Below are 16,457 nucleotides of genomic sequence, written 5' to 3' on the forward strand. Positions count from 1 at the left end.
GTGGACCGCCGGGTCGGAGCAGAGCGGTGTACAGAGAGAGCCGGGTTTCATTGAAATTCCCGGTAATTTGGTTTGGTGCGCTGGTCATGGGAGCCCCGAAGACCGCTCGATCGTTCCGGCGACGGACGTGAACTGGGCATCGCGTCGACGCGAGCCAGCGATTTCCACGATACCACGATCCCCGATTCCCACGGCGCTGCGGCGCTGCGGCGCTCGAGGTCCGGCGAGCGCCTCGCCGAGGAAGCTCGGTCGATCTCTTCGCCGCCGAGCGAAGCAACGAGAACGAGGAACAACAGTTTTCTAGCCACCGAGAGCCGGTGTTCTCGAGACAGGGAGCTGGCGAGAGCGAGTCCGAATCGGCTGCCGGTTGTTCAGCGTATGCGCAGCAGCCGCCTGAAGGCTCTCCTGTAGTCGAGGTTGAAGATCGTGTAGATGAGCGGGTTCAGGGCGCTGTTCACGTAGCCGAGCCACGTGATGAAGTAGACGACGCGGTCGGACGGGCAGCAGGCCGGGCAGAACGGCACGATCACGTACATCAGGAAGAACGGCAGCCAGCAGACGACGAAGACACCCATGATCACCCCGAGGGTCCTCGCGGCGCGTCTCTCCTTCGACAGCGAGATCCTCTGTCTCTCCTCGATGAACTGGTAGACCGTGGTGGTGGTGGGTGGCGCTCGGCTGCTGCCGGCCGTCCGCCTCGACGAGGAGGTCGTCGCGTGTCTTCTCTCCTCGCCTATCGTCACCTCGGTCGGCTCGTCGTCGATCAGCGAGGGCTTCGCGTGGGCGCGCGGCGTCGACTTCTCGTTATGATTCGTCTCGGAGCTGACGGACTCCTCGTTGTCGTCCGCCTCCCGATGCCTGGTCGACTGGACGGCGCCCAGTCTGCTCTGCCTGGCCCGCTCTCGCAGCCTTCTCCTCGTCGCCAGGAAGATCTCGAGGTAGACCAGGCTCATCAGCAGCAACGGTATGAAGAACGAGCCCAGCGACGAGTAGATCACGTAGCCCTGCCTCCTCGTCAGCTGGCACGGCGTGCCGGGCTCGAGCTCCTCCGGCCAGTCGTTCCAGCCCGCCAACGGCGGCGAGCTGATCGCCCCCGACAGGATCCACACGCCCGCGATCGTCCCCAGCACCCGCTTCAAGGTGCGTTTCTGCGCGTAGTTGATCGGGTCCGTGATCGCCCAGTAACGGTCGAGCGCGATCGCGCACAGGTTCAGGATGCTCGCCGTGCAACAGAGAACGTCGCAGGTCAGCCACAGTTTGCACAGGTGGATCCCGAAGATCCACTTGCCGAGCAGCAGGTACGCGACGTTGAACGGCATCACCAGGATCGCCACCGCCAGGTCAGCCACCGCCAGAGACACGATGAAGAAGTTCTGCACGATCCTCAGCGGCCGGTACGTGAACACGCTCAGGATCACCAGAGCGTTGCCGAGGACGGTCGCCAGCACCAGGAACCCGAGGGTCAAAGAAGCCGCCGCGGCCTCCCACACTGGCAAGTTCGAGCCCGTCTCCTCTTCCGGAGGACCGCAGCCGGTCACCTCGTAGTCCTCGGTCATCGTGCCCCCGGACTCGCCGCTAGAATTCATGTTGTCCGACCCTGGAACAATAGCCGTTCGTTAGCGATCGATCCACCGCAGCCAACCTCCAGACGATCCCCGCTGAACGACGATGAATATCCTTGTAATTAAACGACCGCGACACTGCAACTTCTACCACCGAACGCGGGACGCGCGGCTAACGATCGCCACCGATATCTCGAACTCGAAGTTCGGGCTGCTCTTGATTAGCGAACGAGTGCCGCGCGTACCTTGGAAACGAAACAAAAAGCTTCGCCAGAATTTCAGGATATCGCGACATTCTTCTCGGCTGGAAATCGGCTATTATTCGGAAAGTAGCGCTCTGTCCGGTACATCTTTGGAAATTAGTATCGGCAAAGTGATTCCGCTACCGAGCTTCTTTCGATCGATTAGGTTTTACAGTAGCGAAGTATCGGTTAAAGAATCTAGGATTTTAAGCGACGAATTTCCCGCGAAGTTTGCCGATGTTATGCCAGGAGCATACAAAAAGAATTAACAAATGCACAGAAGAAACGCTTACGATGGTAAAACCTTTGCTTGCGAAAGGAACCGCGGCAGCTGACATCCCGAATCTCATGAATACAATAATGGTACCAAGAACATGTTGCATCGATCCAATTCCTTTTATCGAAATCACTCACAGGCCGACGCAGCCTTGGGCGAATCGATTGTAGGCGAAAAGAGTGACCAGAAAAGAGTGGCGTGGACTGTACTTTAATTAACAGCACGACAGACAATACAAGAGCAAAGAGATGAGAAGGGTGACTGCAAGACCTATCGACGGCGTTGTTTGCTGCAGTCTTCATAAATAAGTCATGCGGGAGTCACGTAAAAATCATGGAGACGTCGTCGAAATGCAGCTGGAAGGATCAAAGTATGTTTGTGCATCCTGGCTCTGTCATTTAATTGAAAGCAGGGTAGCGCTGATTAACCCTAGAACGACGCCCTTCTATTCTTTGGTATAAGTAACATTGAGCGATCGCGGCTCTAAATAAAATCTTAATAATTATTCCTATATGTTATACATATATCAACTCCTTGCACTATGATTCCTTTCACGCTGCGTTGGATGCCATTCATTCATCCTTAATAATTTTCATAATAGGGCCAGACAATTTTTCTTCATTTTATTGTTTTTGTGCACTTTCATTTCTATACTTTAATAACAAAAGAATCAAAGATTTCGATGAAAAGGAGATTAATAGTATCCATTAGGCAACCTAATGATAAATGTAAAAGTCTGAATGAAATCGTTGAGCCCGACTAAGGCTTTGCAGTTTCCTCGTCGAGCATCTTTTCCGGCATAATTGCGTGGATAACCTGATTCGGGACAGTGCTGGTAATTTATGAATGGTGTGGTTCACGTATTCATAGCGATCCGAAACATCTTGCGAATGGAGCAGACAGCGTGGAACTTACATGGTTGTAATATAGAGGAAGCGAATGCGGCAGAGAACGATTTACGAGTGCGCCACTCGCAGTAGCGACACGTTAAATGGCACCGGTGATGTAAACCGGACATAAATCCCGCGGCCGAGAGAGCGAGGGAGAGAGTGAGAGAGAGAGGGCGCGCGTGTTTGCACGTGTGTTCGAGAGAACGAGAGGGAGAGGGAGAGAGGGAGAGGGAGACGGAGAGAGCCGAAATTCTGATGTCACCCCGATCAAGGATTACGCGATTCGGGGCGGCTCGGCTCGGCTCGACTCCGCTTTGATCTCCGCGCGCGAGAAAGCCCGTGGCCTTGTACCCGGAAACCCGAGAACGGATGCGGCCGAGAGGGCTTCATGAAAGGAAAATATGCGGCCGGGACTTGCGTGGCACTTAAAACCCACCAGCCCCCCGTCCTATTTCCATTATTTTCCATGTAACTCCTCAAAGCCAGCGTCTGCTTTGCGGCAACGGAAAATAAAGGTTCCTTCCCGCTCGCGATCAACGCTGGAAATTAAACGCGTTCCTCGCGATTAAACGACAGAGCCTCGCCTTTCGTCGAGAAAAAGAGTCCCGCCGGCTATCCTGCTATTTTAACCCTCGACCGTGTCCCATCGATCTCTGCGCGATATCTCCTTCCATCGTCTTGATAATAAGCCGAAGGACAAGATTATGCTCGTCCCTCCGTTTAGGCGAATCGTCGTCCCACGCGGATTTATTTTACGCGAATGAAAATCACGTTAATGGGGATCTGTAAGTCCAAATTACCATTTATCGCTCGAAGTATCATTTGCGAGCTCGATTCCATTTTCATTGCCAACGCAAATATTTTCGAATGATCTTTTCTCGGTATATTTTTTTTTTTTCGAAGTTTCGATTTTGCTGATATTTGCTACGGCAACATTTAATTAAATTTCATCGAAATTTGAGTGCTTCATAAATGTTTGAGCCAATGCCTGTAATGGAATTTTCCAATTTTGTTTTTGCTAAAAGTTTCGCAAACATTTGCCGGGCCGCGCGCATTCGGATCGCGTATTAAAAATACTGTACAAAAAGGCGGCGGGGTTGTGCGTCGTTTCTTCGTTCATTTTCTTGTCAATCAGCCGGCTTTCGAACGCCGCGAAGAACGAGAGCGCGTATTTTTAATCGTCGGCAAATTATTAATGAGTCTGTTACAAGCGCGAGAAGATCGTTGACGGAAGGAAGACACGCATGGGTCAGATGTTCAAGAGATAAGAACAGGTCGGGGAAGAGACACTAAAAATGCATCAGCGTTAGTGCCTATTGTGTTCTAGAGGTGGAAAGAATCTCCAGTATTTTCGCACCCCTGCTGCCTCACGCTTCGCCGGAGACCTGTCATTTCTGAAGAAGGGGCGGTTTACGGGAAAATTGATGGCCGTTTCGAAGCAGGAGTTAAAATTCCATTTTATTCAATATATATATATGGGAGACGGGGACTTGGAGGGGAAACATGCGGAATTGATTGCGAAAAATCGATGGCGTACAGGATCGAATAATTCACCTCTTAAGTCGCTCGATCCCGAGTTAATGGAACGTCGAAAGACTGTCCTCCGCCGCCTAATTAGCCCGTAGGAATATAATCGCGCCGAGAATAGCTCACGGAAACCATGGTTAAATATTTGTTCTCGCTACAAACGAGCTTCTCCGGCAAGAAGCAGCTCGCGTCGCAATAGATTCTGTAGCTAATTCGTTGGACGAGCTCGAAATTCCTCGACGTTTTTCCATGGGGCACGCGGTAGCCGCGATGGCGATTCTACCAGGACAAAAGACGTCCGACGATACTTAAAATGCAATTATTAATTTTAGTCGCTAAATTAAATCCGCTAAATTAAAAGAGAAATTGACTTGGTAATAGTAACAGTGTAATCATTTATTACACGGAATAATCGGGTTACAACGTTAGCGCGTTATAAACGGAAGAGCGAATGAACACGGGTATCGATTAAACAAGAAGCGAACCAAAAAGAAACAGAATCGCCGCGCGGCGTAATTACCAATTACACCGGACAATATTAATCGAGTTTACTTTTATTTCCCCAACAATAAGATTATATCCTCCTTCTCGTTACAAATTTAAAGAAGATCGCGCTGCTGGGATCCTTAATTAAAAACTAATGCGGCTATCGACAGCCAGGTGACACCACCCAACGTTTCGCTAAAAAATAAAGTAACGTCAGCTGTAATAGAAATGACTGGGGGGGTGTCGACGCGAGACCGTGGGGTCCATCCCCAAGTTGAGAAACAGCTCGTGCAGTAAATGCAATAGAATTGATTTCGCGAGATTTGTGTCGCGATCGGTAGCACACGTAACCCAGAGGCCGAAGGATATTTTTGCCGTTGCTGCTTAAGCACGGCCTCGTGTAATGCGTCCGTTCGAGTGGGGCCGCTAATCCGGGGGTGCGCGGGTACAATTAACCGGGAGCCGAATAACCGGACTGCGAAATAATGCAGGCGAACGAGCGGAGAAGAAGAGAGAGAGAGAGAGAGAGCGCGGAGGAGGAGATGAGGAGGATCCGATGCAAAGGCATTCTCTCCCGCGGGGGATGCCGTTCGACCGGGAACAGTTCGCTGGAATAATCAGCTTTGAAAAACAAAAGATTCGAAAGCGCTGCGCGGTGTTCAAGGGGGATTAAACGATTGTCGGGGCCGTTTCAGCGTGCGACTGCTCCCTGTGGTCTCGCGCGCGGCGTAACACACAGTGGCGCGGCGCAACCGCCAAGCGGTTACCATGAAATTCGTGAGCGCCTTATCGAATGCCTCTCCCTCTCTTTTCCTCTCTCACATTTCTTTCCTACTTTCCCACTTTCTCTCTCTCTCTCTCTCTACAAACCGGCGTTTTTTCCACTCCCGTTTCGCCTGCAACGCGGTCTGCTAATGCTGCGGGCAAACATCAACTTATTTTCTTTAATAAGAAATTCACGCGCAGAGAGAAGATTTACAAAAACGAGATTGTTCGCGGCTCTCGCAGAAGAGGGAGAAAATTCAATTGAGTCAAGTATTTTTAATAATATAATTTTCTTTTTTTACTTCCGCGTATCGGAATATTTGTCATAACGATTAACGTGAAAAACCGTGCGTCCATATTTTGATGTTTGCGAGCGCAGTTTGATTTTTCCGGAAAATTGAATTCGGTGCCGTGAAAATTCCGCGACTACTCGGCACCGAGGCTCCGCTCCGCGCCGCTCCGCGCCGCGCGAATTGCTACTCGCTCACACACGCCCCCTTTAGTTATGCAATCTCTCCGCGTGCGCGATACTCCCTCGACCGCCGGTCATTAGAAATTTAAATCAACGCCGCGGAACGATAGAAATTTCTGGATAAACCCGCTCGCGCCCCGAGCATTCCGTGTTCCGTGCTTGTTCTTATCCGCCGCTTGTAAAAAGAAGAATTTACCGTTTCCACCGATTAAGCGGGCGCCCCTCGAAGCGTGTCCGACCGCCCTTCGATTCGCCCCGTTTTCACCCCCGTGAATATGTTAACGTCGCCTTCACTCGCGGGAACGCTCCACGCACCGGCAACCCAAGTGTTAAAAATGAAATTTTATTCGTACGGCGAATTTCATCAATATTTTACACTAATTCGACCGTGCGCCAAAGATGCGCGACACGTGTTGCTTTGAAACAATTACAAAACTGAATTTAATAGAAACATCTTGCTGATTTATTTAACTGTGAAAGATACTCCAGAAAATACAATAATTTAATTATAGGAAATTCCGAACAGATCATTCTGATCGGCGTGCAATATTCTTTTCCGTTTAAGGAAATATCGTAATCGGAAAAGTCTAATCAACGAAACCGGGAAGAGAATGGCGAGAGGTTAATTAAGGCTTTAGATATGTAATCTAGTTCTTCGAGGAAAATACTGTTATCGCTTCGAAGAAAGCACGTTCGCAAACGTTTGCGACTGTTCTCTATCGTGTTTAGAACGGTTTGATTAATAATGTATAAAGATAAGAACGAGTTTGTGGACGTTCGTCGAGAGCGCCGTATAGCCCGGCAGCATTATAGCATCGATCGAAATGTAACGCGGCACCGTAGTCCATTAATGTTTCCCACGCGATATCGTATTCTCGATCTTAAAGCCAGATTGAATTCCCCGCGTTTCAACGAGCCCCCGGCATCTCCATTTCGATGGAAATTATCGCCGCTAGTTGTTCTCGCCCTCGATAACCCGTTCTCGGGGATCGCTGCACACCATTTCAAATCGAGAATAATCCGTTCCCCACCTTCCGGGCTTTGAGCGGCGTCGGGCGGCGCGGCGCGTCACGGCGCGGCGGACGACTTTCGAAAAATAAAATATATTTCATTCGATTCGCGAGCCTCCTCTAAAACAGTATTTCTGCGCGTCCAGCTCCGATAACAAAATCTATTTTATTCGGCGAACGCGAAGCTTGAAAATAGTATTTCTACGGGTCGCGCTTCGAATGTAAAATATTCCATTCGACGTATAAGCTTTTCGAATATTTCATTCGATAGAAAAACGCGCTTTTGAAATAAAGCTTACCCGCGGGGAGCTCCGAATGGGTAATCAGGGTGTTGTACGTTCTGAAAAATCTTTCGAGCAGCGCTTTATCCGGCGAATACGAAGGGTTTTCGCCGCGAAATCTTTCACAATTAATTATAATATTATAATAATAATGACAACAAGAACAGCAACGATACTATTACCAATAGATACTCTTTGCTACCTGAAGTAAGTTAGCAAGTTGAAATGACGGAGTATACGGATGCGCTTTACTATAATTCAGTAGATCGATCCGATTTCGTCCTCTATATGGACACTATTTCACCGGTATACATACGCGGGCGTTTTCATCGATGTTCTTATTTCACTGGCAACAGTTGTCGTCGACATTCCATTTTCCTCGATTATTGCGCTCTACAATACATTATAATATACGATACGTTGCATTGTACGTCCAATAATCGTATTTATATACCGATAAGATATAATAAATGCCGAGTCTTACAAATAACGTCGAACATAATGGTAACGCGTGAAAATATAATAAACCGAGAATCGATAACCAACGTTTCTACATGAAAAAATATATTAACAGCGGAACGAACCATTTGGAGCCACTCGCCCTCTTTCCCGTTCTACACATTCGTACGCGCATCAGCCGCGTTTACATTAAACAATTATACGGGATAATTCGGAGCTAAATTGTACAAAAATGTACAAAATTGTTCCAGAAAAACGGTAACAATGGAATCGAACATGTCGTTGGCATATATTAAACGTGTATTATAATATATCGTGTATCACCGTAACCGACTACGACAGAACGTCGGCGAAAGCGGATACTCTCCGACCGAGCATCGTTGGAGTAAACATTATCGAGGAACTCGTTGTCCGTCAGGTGGCACGAACCCGGTCTAAATAACCCCGGGCTTTTCCAGCGGTACAGGAGTTCAGCGAATGCCCGAACTAGAAGGAAATTCTGTTCGATCGTTCCCAAACGCAGAAATAGAGTTTCAGGACGGAAGATCAATCGGACAACGGAAGCCACTTCCGGTTGACTGATAAGACGGGAGAGGGTAATCCTCGGATATCACCGTCAGCAGCTGCGTCCGCTCGGAAGAAGAGATCCATCTTCGAGGATCGCATAAACACCGGGCGCCGCGCGATCCGCCCGAGGAAAGTGAATTTTTCGAGGAACCTCCGGAAGATGGGCGAAAAACGAAGTTTACGGCCGCGGTTGCGGGAAAATTAATCGGACGCTTGGAGCGGTCGGGGGTGGCCGTGGATCCCGCGGTTCCGAGATAAATCGACGCGAGTAATCCCTGGACAACTCCGAATGCATCTCCATTTCGATGGAATTTATCGGCGGCAGTTGCGAACCTGCTTTCGAATCGATCGATCGGCCGGCCGGCCGGCCGGCACCTTGCTCTCAGCAAGGACCGGGGATCAACGGCCAAACGAAGACAGGGACGGAACGGGAACTTTCGCCGCGCGGAGGTCTCGCTTTCTAACAAAGTTCTCGATTAGAGAACGATAAGGGGCGGCGCCGAAACAATCGGACACTCGGAATCGCTTCGTTAACCGTGCGTTATCTCGCCGAGAATAAATCGCCGGCCTTAATCGCCGGATAACGCCGCGGCAAGCATTCCGCCGTAGATCTTGTCGGTTATTAGAAACTGTACATTAGGTTGTAGCGAACCCAGTCGCTGCGAGCTAACCTTATTAAATGGAACTCGTTAGAAGCCGAATAAAGGGCAGCGTAGTCGGCAAAATAATATCGCAGCGTTAATTAATTAGTCGCGTCGTGAACGTGTTATAAAAGAGCCGTCAGCTACGACGGAGGTATTGTGGCAAACGAATTCGTAGTCTACGAATTCAGTAGTCTAAATTATTGCTAGCTCAACAAGATTGAGAAGTCCTGCTCGTTTCGGAAGAAGTGGTTTTTCGCCGGGGCCCGACTTGCTCGAGACAGAGGCGCGAAAGAATAAGGAAATCCCTTTGCTCCCGGGAATTTCACATTTAAATCCATTCCTCTGCGAGCTTCTGCCGGAAAACCGACTGACTTTGGGTGGTTGCGGTACTGACGAAATCCATCGAGCTCGATGAATAATCGATTTTATTCCCGTTCCCGTCCGACTTCTGAACGATATCCGATGGAACGCGGTGCGGTGCGACGCGACGGTTTGCGAAATCCGACTACTTTCGAGTTAAGTTTTGCATCGAGAGTTATCTTTAATATTCCCCGTCTCGCGGCGTCGGTCGTTAGCACGCGTCGGAGCGCGTCGAATATTCGAACACCGCCGGGTGGCATCTTTATCCGGCAAATATGCGAGGGGAGGAGCGCGCGCTTTAATGCGCTGAAATGAGAATTTGCATAATGATCCGCGGTCCAATAATCGTTAATCGTCAATTATTCAATGGACATTCATTTAACTATTTAATGAACGTTGGCGAGCAGCCCGCTGCGAAAGTTGCGGAATTCTGTCGGGGGAAAATGGGCTTTTCGGCTGCGTCGGGGACTCCGGCGGCGGCGGCGGCGGCGGCGGCCGTCTCTCTGTCTGGCACGTTTCCCCGCGCGAACTGTAATGAATAAAAATCAGCGGAAAAGCCCCGGCGTGTCGCGGCGCGTTTTACGCGTGCTTATCAACTTTATTTCATCTGGCATCCGAGATATCCGCCGATAGCGCGGCCAGATATCCGGAATTTTCGAGGCAATATTTATACCCGTCGAGCGCGCCCGGCTAAATTCCATCTGTCGTTCGTTACACGTTTCGCGGCAATATTCGTGGGACTCGGCGGAGTGCGAAAATGAAATACGCGATTCCCTGGCCCGATCGCGTCCCCGGCCATTCGAAAAATTCATTCGGCCCCGGCTTTGCCCGACCGAGCGCTGCCAAAGATCCCACGGAGAGATATGTACATCGACGCGATCCCCGACGGATTAATACCGTAATGGTCGCCCAGAGACTCCGGGAAATCCTCCCGCCTATAAATTAGAGTCGCCGACGCTGCATTCCCACCGCGGCATTTATTTAATGAGCAATTAAACCTAACTTATCCGACGGAATCGCCGTTTTAGTCCTGGACAAGATGCAGATGCTGCTGGGGAGCTTCGTCTGTCTCTGTCTGTCTCTCTCTCTCTCTCTCTTGGCTCGCTCGACTGTCTCTTGGCTTCTAACAGAGTTAGAAAACGCCTTGGAAAATCGCAATGCTTAATCGCGATGTAAATTAAAGTGTAAACCTTTAACTTTAAGAATCCAATCAATTTTTCTCCGATAAGATGGCAAGTAAACAAGTTATGTAAGTTTATGGTTCGGTCAACGGGTTACATAAAACGTCGCGGAAAGGTTAATCAATTTTCCTTAATTAATTCTACGGCGCTTTTTATCACGATTATGAAATCACTCCGACGAAGATGGATATATACGAGAGCTCGATAAAAATAGTATGAATGAACTTCCTCGTTCACCGGTCCTATGACATCGTGATTTTAATTCGCTGGTAGACTGTAGATTTGTATGCGAAATAAAATTGATCTACATTAATTGCTACATGCTCCGGCTACACAGATATTTCTTTTTGTTCGCGATCATTTTAACGAGTTTCAAATAACGCAACAGTGTTTGGAAATTTTTCAAATATTTTCTCCGTTTTGTACGTTTGATCGACGGGTTTTTATCGTAAATATATAAAATTCCCAGCCTAGTCGCAAAGCGCTGTCATAAAAACCGAAAAACAATCGTTTTAAGCGAGAAAATTAAGGTCGAACGTTGAAAGCGATTTTCGAAGACAACGACATCGAGCGAATCGCGAATTATTAATTTCCGTGGAAATGCATTTTGTCCGAAATAAGGTTGCGATGAATGAAAACGTTATGATGCGGTGTATGTCAATTAACTGACAACATTCATAATGCATCGCGCAATAATTAGCGGTTGAAAAACGTTTTGAGCGTACGCGCTAACAGATACTCGAAAATCATCGTTAATTATTAAACAAATTCACGGCGCGCGGCCTCGCGTAGGACAACGGCGCCGCGAAAGGCAAAAGCAACAAATTAAATTGCGGGAACTGGTTCCAGAGTCCCTTTGCCAATTAAATTTCAAGCCTCTGCTTTACTCGGCCCGATTGGATCAGTCTCCGGGCGTCCAATTAATTCAATTTTAACTGTACTTAACCTGTCGAGTCTGCAGAAAAATTCGTCAAATTTTGACCCTCGGCGGCGACGGCGGCGCAAGCCGTTCCGCAAAAAGTAATCGATGACACGTTCGCGGCTAATTAAACCGTAACGCGTTGATTATACCGTCTTTGGTTCCGCGATCGTGCTCGAATTCGCGAGAATTAATCGCCCCTTCCGCCACTTGTTTCGTTGAACAAATTATTTACCATTTTCTGTGATCTACGAGACTGTATAATTTCAGCCGAATAACGACTCTCTTAAATTCTGACCGTCCCACTTTAATTATACGCTAGCGGACATCGCAGGCTTCCAAAAACATCGAGCTATTTTAGATTAATTCGCATGCGAACGTGCGACTGGTTATGATGCCGCTGCAGTATTAATTCAAATAATTTATTTCGGCGCTAGAATATTAATAGTCGTTGTTGTAAATGGATTCGGTATGGGCTCTAATCAATATTATAGACTAATGCAATTATTCTCCGCGTTCAATGAATTATGCAATGACCAAGAAAATTGCGATGCTACTACTCGGCAGCTTTCCATAGAATCCGAAACGTGGAATCATTGGCGGAACTTTCAAGCGTGCGCGTGTATTCGAAATTTTATTTGAATTCGCGATCGATGCCCCTCCGATTGATTAATTATACAGAACCCGTCAAGTCGCAAAGCTACTCAAAAGCTTCCCGAAAATTCTGCAATATCGTCCAAAATGCGACACGATTGATCCAATTTTCAGACGCGTCTCGCTCGCGGTTCAAATCTTCTTCGAGTCCACGCGTCGCTGTTCCACATCCAAAGAATAATACGGTAACCGATAAAGTTGCAGAGCTGTCTAAAAGCTTTCGAAAGATTCCGCAACAATGCCGAAAGGGGAACTCATTAGTTCGTCTTCCCGAGCATTTACGCTGCCGGTATTTCAAGTTCTGCGCGAATTCGTGATTACTATCTACGTTCCCGCGACCTAAAAAGTTGCAGATCCGTATAAAAATTCGAGAGAAATTCTCTAAAAATGTCCGCAAGTGGAACCGAACGTATTATAAATTTCCCTGAGTTCGTGTCCCTGATTATTCTCGCGCATTCGACGCATCGTGAGGCGGCCGAGAGAGAAGACGGATATCTATTGGAAAATTGTCGAAAAATTGTCCAGCAACGATTTCGAAAAATGAAATAGGTTTCTCGCGACGTCGACGGATTCTAAATGTTGCGTTCGAATTCGTGCACGTCGCCCGGCGAGACGATCAAATTCCGGCCAGAAATCCAGCGGCCAGCGGGTGGGAAGCCGCGATATCATGGACAGGGCGTAGTCGACAATTTTCTTATTAGAGGAAGGAATTTCGGTGCGCCGATCCGGTTCTTCAATTATACTCGACACACGGTTACGATCGCGGGCGGAGATGGCGTTTCGACGTGGGGGGTTCGGTCCGTTCGCAGCTCGCAGGAAGTACAGGAAACACGGCCATTCGGAGGAGGACAGGACACGTCGATAGAGAGACTGTATCTCCGAGGAACCAATCGACTCTCGTGGAGCGGGCAAACGGGCAAACGGGCAAACGGGCAAACGGGCAAACGGGCAAACGGGAAAGGGTGAACAGGAACGAACGACCGAGGGGTCTCAGAGATTTCCCCCGATTCGGGAAACCCCGTCCACGGATCTGCGAGGGGTCCGAATAAAACGGATAAACCCGGGAACAGCCTTTCTGTTTCCCGGAACCAATGACCCGAGGAAGAGAGCCGCGTTACACCGCTCTCGAATTCGGCCGGATCGTTTCGTCTCGAACCTCGTCGTTCGCTCTTCGGAATTGTCCGGAGCATAACTCCGCCAGCTGGTTAACTACCCTAAACCGAACGATTCGCGCGACTCAGTTTTACGAAGTCGGGTAACAGCCCGCCTTTACCTCGGGGATTCATTTCACTAATTGTTGCCTGCTTCCTCGGGGGTAATGGCTCCCCGTGTACAATAGTTTATCGCGACATGCCCTCCGCGCTGTTGTTCGCCGGCAGTAATCGCGACATCCGGACCACGGCGAACAAATGATCAGGATTTTTCTCCACGTGTACGCGGCGCTGCAAAAACTTTGTTCCGCCTTGAATAAACAAACTTTTCACGACAATGTTACACCGGTAACGATCAAATATAATTTTTTCCTGGATCAATTTTTCAACGAGAGTGCAAGGATGTTTTTTTGAAGAATGCTACTGTACATGGAGTTTTAAGGTCACCGAAAGCGGTGAAGTTAGAGAAACGCTGTATCGTCGCTCGATTTATTTAATTAAATGCTGCAATTCAACGGAACGCCTGGCAAATGTATGGTCTCCTTCAATTCTGGCGCTGTTGTGTTAACAAACAGTGTTACCGCAACGAGCGGCGAGATAGACGAATGCAAACATTCTGGGAATGTGCAACGTTGCGTGAATATCGGTAGTTAGTATCAGTTGATCGCAAGGGATACTGTGTTACAAACAAGACGAAATTTTGGCGAGTTTGGATGGCCAGGCGGAGCACTGTTTCGAGGTTGTCTCGCTGGCGGCTATAACGTCGTAGCGAAATCAGAACGGTATTCTGTTCGAAAGACCATCCGCGACCATGAAGTCTCATTAAAAAAATGACCCCAATTAATAATATTTTAATAATTAAGATATTGTGATTAAAAATAATATTTTATCGTTACACGTGGTTACCACAAAGTTACCGGCGCAACTTTGCCCCGTGCCTTCCGTTTTTCTGCCGATCGAACCCTCAACAACGTGTTTGCTGTATCTTATTGAGACAGTAACGAACGAAAGAAAGAGGATGTACGAAGAAGAGAGGAATTACGGAGCGTAACAGCGTCAAATAAAATTGGAATCGCCGTGGGCTGGACCGAGCGGAGGAGGCCCGGGCAATCAGTCGCGCAAATATTAGTCGAGCGGCTCGAAATTAACCTTCTCGGAGACTGCTACAGCAGCAATTTCGATCGAGGATCGATATTTAGAAACCGGTGGAAAATTCAGCAGCAGCGATCGCCGTCGATCTTCAACCTCGATTCACCCGGATTCTGCAATTCCTCGGCAAGGAGAACCTGCGTTGCATCAATCGTTAGACACAGTGTTCTCCAAAGTCTTTCACCCCTTTGCTACTCGCGCTCCCATCCCGTCGAATAAATTTCTGCAAGGATGCAAAGGAAGCGGAGGCTCGGAGGAGAGGATCACGCGTTGGAAAGGAACGCGCCGAATCCGATGGCTCGGCGATTATTTAATTACGGAGATCGCTGGTATTTGGGATTACGTAATTAAGCGGATCGCCCGTCGGCCATGGGCAAGGCTGTCGGCGTCGGGCCAAGTCAAAGGGTTCGATCGTTCGCCTCTCGCGATCGAATCGAAGGATTCGGCGGATTCGATGCACCGTGGGATTAAACGTCATCGGTTTTTCCGTCTCCGGCTAGATGGTGTCGCGCTCCTGACAATACCGAACGCACTAACGAGTGCTAGGGGGTGTGCCGGGGGGGACGGGGGTGAAGCACTTAAAATGGTAATGAGCAGAAACAAGCGGTTTCTCGATATCGATCGAATGGATGCGCGCGTTACGAACTTGTATAGCCGGCGAGCCGGGCCGGGCCGAGCCGGGCTTGATAGGCTGATTCGAGTTCGAGGAACGGGTAAACAATTGTTTGGAGCCACCGAAAGAGCGACACGGGGAGGGTAAAGGGGACGCGGGTGAAATCGAACGTGAACGAGTCGCTCTCGCGAATGCGGGCTTCGAACAACGTACAATTAAAAGAACTTTCCGCGTGTGTCCCGGAGCTGAAAAGGAACCTGTCGTCCCCTCTTAATTCACGGCTGCGGCGACAGAGACGGTATATAGGCCTTGTTAAAAATACATTCCTCGGTGGATAAGAATGTGACCATCGAGATGGAGGGCTTTCGGTTCGCCGCGACCAACGACGAGAATTCTCGGGGAACAACAAATATTTTCGAAACGGAAGCTGTTCAACTCCTTAAGTGGAACGACGAGTCGCTTCCAAGCAAACATTTTCCGTGCCAAACTCGAATTTGACGGGACACGCCAGCCGCATATTTAAATGTTTCCGACCCGTACAGATTTACACGTTCTCCTGACTACTCTTGCTCTGTTTGGAATTTCAATTGCACGAGAATGACAATAATTTCAATTGTGTTAGGATTTTCTATAATCTCGTTGTAACTTGGAAGGGATATTTTTATTTGATATTTATATTGCGGAGAAATATTGAGGCGCCACGTTAAATTGAATTATCTGTACACGTTTCTTTGAAAATAAATGGCAAGGATAAGGGTCAAAGGGGAGAAGAAGTTGGCAGGCTAGGAGGGTCACGGATCGGCCGGAGCCTGGGGGTGCTGTAACAAAGACGCTGGTTGAGAACGGAACGCGCGTTCTCGTAGTTCCCGTAATGTATGCATTAAAGAAGAAAAGATAAAATACAAGGTGTGGGTAGAGAGCTACGAGAGGTCTGGCGAAGAAAGAAGACTGAACGGGTGAACGGATTCTGGGTGGAGAGCTCGCGAAAATTCGTCTGGAGAGGTATCGAGCCGAGTGATAGCGGATCGGCGTGCAATGAATACGGAACGCCTTTAAAAAACTTGAGGAATTCCGGGAATGACCAGCTAGCCCGCCGAATGCCCGCGCATTCTTCAACTCCGCGGATGCTAAATCGACTATGGTAGCTCGCGTACTTGTTATTCGATCGGGTCTCGAAGGATTTTAGTCGAACCTAATACCTTGCAAATTCTTGCGAAAAACCTTGGAATCGGACAACGCGGGCCTCTT

The 16,457-nt window shown here is 48.7% G+C and overlaps 1 protein-coding gene across 1 annotated transcript in view; it reads right to left on the reverse strand.

The window, feature by feature from the left end:
* Window positions 1-371: 371 nt before the first annotated feature.
* Oct-tyrr (Octopamine-Tyramine receptor) overlaps window positions 372-16,457 on the reverse strand; it is a 44,020-nt gene continuing 27,934 nt past the window's right edge. The window contains exon 2 of the mRNA XM_078192817.1: window positions 372-1,597. Within this exon, the coding sequence (XP_078048943.1) occupies window positions 372-1,586 (1,215 nt within the window). The 5' untranslated portion in view covers window positions 1,587-1,597. The remainder of the gene's footprint in view (window positions 1,598-16,457) is intronic.

This window comes from Augochlora pura, chromosome 10, assembly GCF_028453695.1.
Source record: "Augochlora pura isolate Apur16 chromosome 10, APUR_v2.2.1, whole genome shotgun sequence".
Classification (NCBI taxonomy): domain Eukaryota; kingdom Metazoa; phylum Arthropoda; class Insecta; order Hymenoptera; family Halictidae; genus Augochlora; species Augochlora pura.